This window comes from Macrobrachium rosenbergii, chromosome 2, assembly GCF_040412425.1.
Source record: "Macrobrachium rosenbergii isolate ZJJX-2024 chromosome 2, ASM4041242v1, whole genome shotgun sequence".
Classification (NCBI taxonomy): domain Eukaryota; kingdom Metazoa; phylum Arthropoda; class Malacostraca; order Decapoda; family Palaemonidae; genus Macrobrachium; species Macrobrachium rosenbergii.
Window position 1 is genome coordinate 78233625 of NC_089742.1, and position 7500 is coordinate 78241124.

At 33.0% G+C, this 7500-nt stretch overlaps 1 protein-coding gene across 2 annotated transcripts in view; it reads right to left on the reverse strand.

The window, feature by feature from the left end:
* Nucleotides 1–7500, reverse strand: part of LOC136848797 (uncharacterized) — a 137604-nt gene that overhangs the window by 7670 nt on the left and 122434 nt on the right. For both annotated transcript variants that reach the window (XM_067121449.1, XM_067121455.1), the window contains 2 exons: nt 6520–6655; nt 563–696 (listed from right to left, as the gene is read on the reverse strand). In XM_067121449.1, coding sequence (XP_066977550.1) covers nt 563–696; nt 6520–6655 — 270 coding nt within the window. The remainder of the gene's footprint in view (nt 1–562; nt 697–6519; nt 6656–7500) is intronic.

Sequence of the window (7500 nt, forward strand, 5' to 3'; positions counted from 1 at the left end):
TTACCTTCGAAAAGGTCCTTATAACCAAGCGGTTGGCTCAGATACTGAGCTTATATTTCTCATAATCAATAAAACGTGATTACGAGTAAGTCCCAGAAGTTATTTTGTGTTCAAATATATTTAAAAATGAAGCTAAACAGAAAGCTTTCGTACAGATCCTCGAAAGCTCTCTGTTTAGCTTTATTTTTAAATATATCTGCACACACATACATAACTGTGGATTTGTCTCTCCATTTTAAGACTCATGTTACTATGAGTATTTTTTAATTAGTAATAGTTATATCGGATCTTTCCTAGGCAGTGATCCCCAAGGGTTTTTAACCCGGTATGTATCCACCTTTGCGGCGTGGTTAGTACAAGCCCATTGGGGATTACCGTAAAAACATAAACAAAAGACTGTAAATATCATAAAGATAACGATTCCCAAGAAATATTATTCCTAGATAACGACCCCCGAAAACCCTGGGGGGTCACTGTCTAGGAAAGATCCGTTATATCAGTGCAAGATGTCTCTGAATTAATGAAACTTTCGTGATTAAGACTTGTAAAAGTCCTTACGTACATCATGGCCGTCTATTGTCCACGACAGCTTTGCCGGGGGGTTTGACCGCGGAGAGGTGCAGTTGAGGGCAATCGTCTCTCCTTCGCGATACGTTGACTCCAAACCCAGTATTGTAGGCCTGCTGTCTGGAGTATCTGTAAAGATGATAACCACGATAGTAAATATTACCAGCAAACATGAAGCTAGGTACAAGAACCTTCACAGACATTAATGAAAACAGTAGTGCAGCCAAGGTTAATCTAAATATGTGTTGCATGTTATGTCCACAGCACATGCATCTTACAGAAGTGCCTCTTTTATATGTAATGCATTCGTCCCTCCTATGTTAAATCTTCTAAAGTATTATTCGCGTTTATTTAAATGAAAGCAAGCCTGGTGTCCATCGAGTGTCAGTGTTATATTGTATCTAAACGTGTATTCTTATGAATCAGCAAAAAACGAGCTCATACCGACATGAACACTCTGGCAAAAGAATATCAATAAAAAGAGCGATGCTTAAGGGGACGTGGATTTTCCGATTCGCTAATTGATTCACTGGCGAGTGAATGCTTATTTTGTAAATGAACCGGCGGTATTCTTATTGTATGTGGAACTTTCCGGTCAAAATGACATAATGACTTTCCGATCTGGAACATGGGATATTAAGCAGGATGATTTGCCTTTTGCCAAGAACAATTTCTTTGTTTTTAGATGGGGTGCTATGAATTCATCAGTTTTCTTGTGCACAAAGTAATTATGCAAATGAATTCATGACTCCAATTGTATCTGCATATTGTGTCTTTGCATGGACATAAGAATAAAACCACATCTCAGTTGACGTATTTAACTCTTCGTACGGGTTCATATATAACATATTGCCATATAAGCTTGTCTGTCAGTCAGGGTTTCTTTAAATGAAAGGAATTTTGGCGAGCGCTTTGAACTAACAGAAAGATGGGCGTTTATACGTGTAGTAGACTTTGCTGTTTTGGAAGATTATAAAAAAAATATCTTCATAAAAGTTCCGTTCGATGCTATAAAATCATATCCCTTACGATGAAAAAAAATTCTGCTTTATAATCTATTTCTATTTCACTTTATTACTCATCACAATCATATCAGTTTTAATCTCCTTATCACATAAAAGTGAAAATGAATCCAGATACTATCATTATAGCATATAAGAAATTTCATCAAAAGGGAAAGATGGAATGTAAACGCCTCGTATTATGGGAATTTCTAATTAAAACAATTTGGAATTCACAATTCATGTTTCGACAATGATTTTTAATGTTTGAATGATATGCTCCAAAGAAAAAATTTTTTTAGATTATCAACAATTGCATATCTTGTTTTATATATGTAGTTGGTATTTTGGAATTCTGAGCTAATAGAAGAGAAGCTTACACTAAACCAAAACTTCAATTAGAAAATTATCTACCATCGAGTTATAGTTTTTTTTATTTTTATTTAATGTTTGTATGATTTCATTTCAATATGAATTCAATTACGGAAACAAAAAAAAGTTAGATTTATGCAGGTTATCGAACAGGAGTATCAAAGTTTGGTTCCAAGCTCATTATTCCGATAATAATAGTTATATTTTTGTCAAAGTTTTTCTCTTTTTTGAAAAGCCAAAAATATACTGACAATTTAATCATCATTTCAAACGTTATGTTCTCAAATTAAATAGTTAAAAATAAAGTCAGAAAACTCCACATTTGCTGCACTAATCACCGAAAACAAGTAATTAAAACAAACCCTGTAAAAAAGGAAAATTTTTTTCATCCACGTGAGGAAATAAAAGTCCTTGATGAAAAGGTGATGAAAACTTATATCTAAAACTATATTTTCTCAAACTTCGAAATAAAAGTAATATTGGAAACTTATTTGATGTAAAAATATTTAACAAAATCGCATGTTTAAAAAAGTAAGCAACTGGCTTAACCTTATCAGTATATCAATTATTGAATTTAAAATCAACATATGGAGCAAAGCTTTCCACAACATCAGCAGATTGAGATGTTTAAGAGAAAGTCGGTCCATTGATCCTATACAGGCTATGCCACTTGCCTCAGCCTTGCAGGCACTCTCACACTTCCTTGTTAAAGAGGTCACCCTGTTCTAACAATTTTACCCCTTCCAACTAGTAGGTTTTAATTCTCTCTAACTTTTCCTTACTGCAGTTCAGGATGGTACAACCTCTATACCATCCTCTCTCATGCTTCGCTATCTTCCTCGTATCAAACAACCTGATAGCATAATGATCTCCTTTCCACCAAGCAATTTTTTTCTTTCTCATAGTCTATTTTTATTGATAACTTTCAGTCATTCATATTATACATTTTCAACTTATACTATTAATTTCAACAGCTTCTGACATCCATTTTTCATTCACATTCAGCATCCATACTTCTCTTCCGGGGAGCAGACAGCTGAATTTCTTACATTCCAACTTTCGTCAGGAGACATCCTCTTAATTTACATTCTTTTACAGTCTTCATAATGTCTTCCATATTTGACATACTGCATTCTTTTCATCTGATGTATTTTTTTTTTATTTCCCGTAGTTCACTGAAATGTTCCTAAATATTTATGCTCATCAACCTCTTTCATATGCCCGATATCCATTCTAATATTCATTGAGTTTTCCTGATTTCCGCTTGACCCATCAACTAATTTTTTAAGCTATTCAGTTTCAGCTTTGAAGTACTGTAAACAATCCAGATTTATTCATCAGTCTATAGAACTTTTCATTAGATATCAGTGAAAACGTCAACACTTACGCCATTCTCAGTAGCTTGAAGTGTCTGCACAACACTCCATCGACAAAAGTGTTATACAGCTTTGGAAACATAGTACAATATTGTCTGAAATCATCTATCTGTCTGTCACACACACACACACACACACACACACACACACACACATATATATATATATATATATATATATATATATATATATATATATATATATATATATATATATATATATACACACACACACACACACATGTGTATATATATATATATATATATATATATATATATATATATATATATATATATATATATATATATATATATATATATATATATATATATATATATATATACGCTGAAGACAATAGCATTATTCGCAGATACTATCTTTTTTTATCTAGACTGAATCAGCCTAGATAAAAAGACAGTACCTGAGAATAAAGCCAGTGACTTCAATAGGAAATGCATAAGAGAGAAAATATGTCCAAATAGCATGTATACATACGTATATATGTGTGTGTTTGTGTGTGTCTGTGTCTGGGTGTGTCTGTGCTTTTGTGTATAATCTGAGCATATGGTAACTCAGATTATATTTCTGTGTCACTTTTCACATCCAGCGATGGATTGTTTACACACACACACACACATATATATACAGTATATATATATATATATATATATATATATATATATATATATATATATATATATATATATATATATATATATATATATATATATATTGTTCATTATATATTGTTCATTGCCTAATGTTTATTTATTTCCTTTTCACTTCTCTTTTGTTTTGTTTTTAGCCACACTTTTATTACCACCTTAGATGTGCTTCCATGGTGCTTTTTTTTGTTCTTATATTTATGTCCTTTCATTTTCCTTATATTTGTACAGCTTTTTTTTATAATTTGAGAAAAAATTGTATACGAAAATGCATTATTTGATGTAAAACGTCGGCCTCTGAATAAATGTAATGTAATCAAATGCCTTTCCCAGAAAAAACCTGGATTGTATATATATATATATATATATATATATATATATATATATATATATATATATATATATATATATATATATATATATATATATATATATATATATATATATATAATGTTTGTGTGTGTGTCTGTGTAATTTTCAATATTCACAATGCCATCTTAACTTATTGATTTCTTCACATGTTGGAAAAGCTTGTCACTACTAAGCCTAGATCCAAATGTTGAAAGAACTGAAGATATTCTGATGCCCGGCCAGGACTCGAACTCGCGTCAGGGTATCAGAAATATTTAGCGATAATTTCCTAGCCATTAAGAAAGATCTGCGTCTATTCCAGCTCATATTTACTGGTATATGTCGAATTTATATACATTTACCATACTGGAATAGACCCTCCTCCACCATCACAACCAAGTATTTAATCGTTTATCGCTCTTTAAGCTGAAATATATATTTAGAATCGACTGGTAAATTTTTACCAGCTATGTACATAATTTTAATATCCATAATGCCTTCTCAGCTTCTCGACTTCTTAGATACATATCAGGTAAAAAAGTTACTACTAGATTCTTAATATATATTTCAGCTTGAAATGCTATAAACTATTACTACTGGGCTATGATAGTGAAGGTGGGTCTATTCCATCTCTAATAAATGTATCTGAATTCGGCAAATATCAGAAGGTATGAGAAGGAATAGACTTATACTTTTCTTTGTGGCCAGGTAATTATCATTACGTCACTCTGATACCCTGAACGTGGGTTCGAATCTCTGCCAGGCATTGAAATATCTTTATTTCTTTCATCATTTAGTTTTAGGCTTTGTAATGACAAACATTTTGAAAATGTGAAGAAATTGGGACATTAAGAGGGCACTGTGGTTATTCAAAATTACATATTTATCTGGTAAAAAGTGACAGTAGATTATATATATATATATATATATATATATATATATATATATATATATATATATATATATATATATATATATATATATATATATATATATATGTATATATATATATATATATATATATATATATATATATATATAGTATTGATAATATATATATATATTGTATATGTTTATATATAATATATATATATATCAAATATATATATATATATATATATATATATATATATATATATTCACAATCTTAATGTAACATATATCCATAGCTGATCCCATTACACTCGACTTCCTGCCAGGTATGTAGTTATGTGAATATGGTTGATTGTTTCAGTGGGTGTACATTCATATAGTATCATGTAGTTCTATGTTTATGTCGAAGCATGTATGTAAGACAACTTTTTTTATCACCCTTTCTATCATTTAGGGAGGCTAATTGTTTGAAATTCTAACTACAATAATATATATAAGATTTTCCTATTGTCCTCCTGATTCGTATGTTTAGAAATACATTTTTTTTTTTTTTCTAAGTCGATTCTATACGCGTAATACATTTTACAGACCAAAAGGTAGCGATGGCTGCTATGGAAGAGAAAGGAATGGTGTGTAAATTTCATATTCTCTGTCATCATTCAGTCGTTCCCCCTTTAGTCAGATTATTAGCGAAGTGTCGTAAGTGTTGATATTAGACAGCAGGGGTTATATTTTAGTCTCTTATACATCACTAGTTCCCTCGCCCTTCAATGACCTGAATAGGGTATCCTTTGTAATCTGACCACAAAATTTGTAAGTGAAGATATTGACGCTATCTTGATTGTGTTCGGCTTAAAGGGATACGGTTTAAGCAATATGCCTGTTGCTTTGTATGGTTCGTATCTCTCTCTCTCTCTCTCTCTCTCTCTCTCTCTCTCTCTCTCTCTCTCTCTCTCTCTCTCTCTCTCTCTGTAGATTGAGTGCGTATGCCTGTTTCGATAATTTCCATTTTCTTTCATCCTGCCTGAATCCTATATCTTGCCAGGTGGTACTGACTTATTCAGGAAAGAAAGTTTTAAATCCTTTTGTAATGCACCCCCTTACTTGTTCAGTGTCCTTGAGAACTGTTATAGTTTTTCCATCATTCACAATATAACGCGTTTCATTCATTCCAACATCTTACCTTCTTGTGAATTGTAGGCTTTCCTCCTCCTCCTTTCATATTTCATCATACTCCACAACTCTCTATATTTTCATATTGATCATTAAATGGTTAAATGAGAAAGGAAGAAAGAGAAAGAACATTAAACTTACCTACAATCGTCATGTTAGCGGACATGACATGTGTCATGAATGTTGGCCCCTCGCCCACAATTTCGCACCTGTACTGTCCACTTGAGGAGCTCTGAACATCCATCAGCTCCACCTCGTCCAGACCTGATCGCGCAGGCTGAAAAGAAATAGGCATTTTATAATCTTTATAGGTTTGCGTTCTTTTGCGGGTCGGATAAACAGGTTTGCAGGAGGAGGGTGGATGTCTCCCCTACCCTCCCGTTCCACTACCTACCCCGCCTCTCACCCAGGGCGGACAAACCGGTTTGCAGGGGATGGGGGCAGTCATGTCTCCCCTACTGTCACCCAGGGGAGGACAAACAAGATCCACTTGGATTTTATTATTATAGATTGTACTTGTGAGTCATAGCTACTTTCATTCTCTATCTCATGGTCACTGGTGAACCCTTGTGCGGAAAATGTCCAAGACATCAGTAACTCAAACTGACTATAATCAGTTCATCAACGTCTGTCACACATTACTCAACACGTCTATCTTGCTGCAGTCTTACACTTTCTGGATATTAAAGAGTTTTCGTTTCAACAAATCTCCCTTGCCAACTCTACATTTCTTTCTCAGCCTTGCTCTCCTCTTCCTTCCGAGATTTTTTATTATTTCATTATTTCAATAAAACTGTCACGTTTCCTTCTCTTCGCGTGTCCAAACAGCCTTAAACATTCTTTTCCCATTTTCTACATTTACAGTGTTTCTCTTTCAAAATTTTTTTGTTTATTTCCTTTCTCTACAGACATTGCGTAAACACATCAACTGAAGAGTTACAGCCATTTATCGTTTATTTGTTCCTATATCCTGTCTTTCTTTATAAAAAGGCGAGTTGTCTCAATAAGCCCTTCGGATATTCTAATTAATTCGAACTTTCTAATTAACTACAGAGACCCATCGTGTGTCTGCCCCGTGGGGTTATTGCCGTCAGTGCACCTCACGCGGTGTATTTTAGGCAT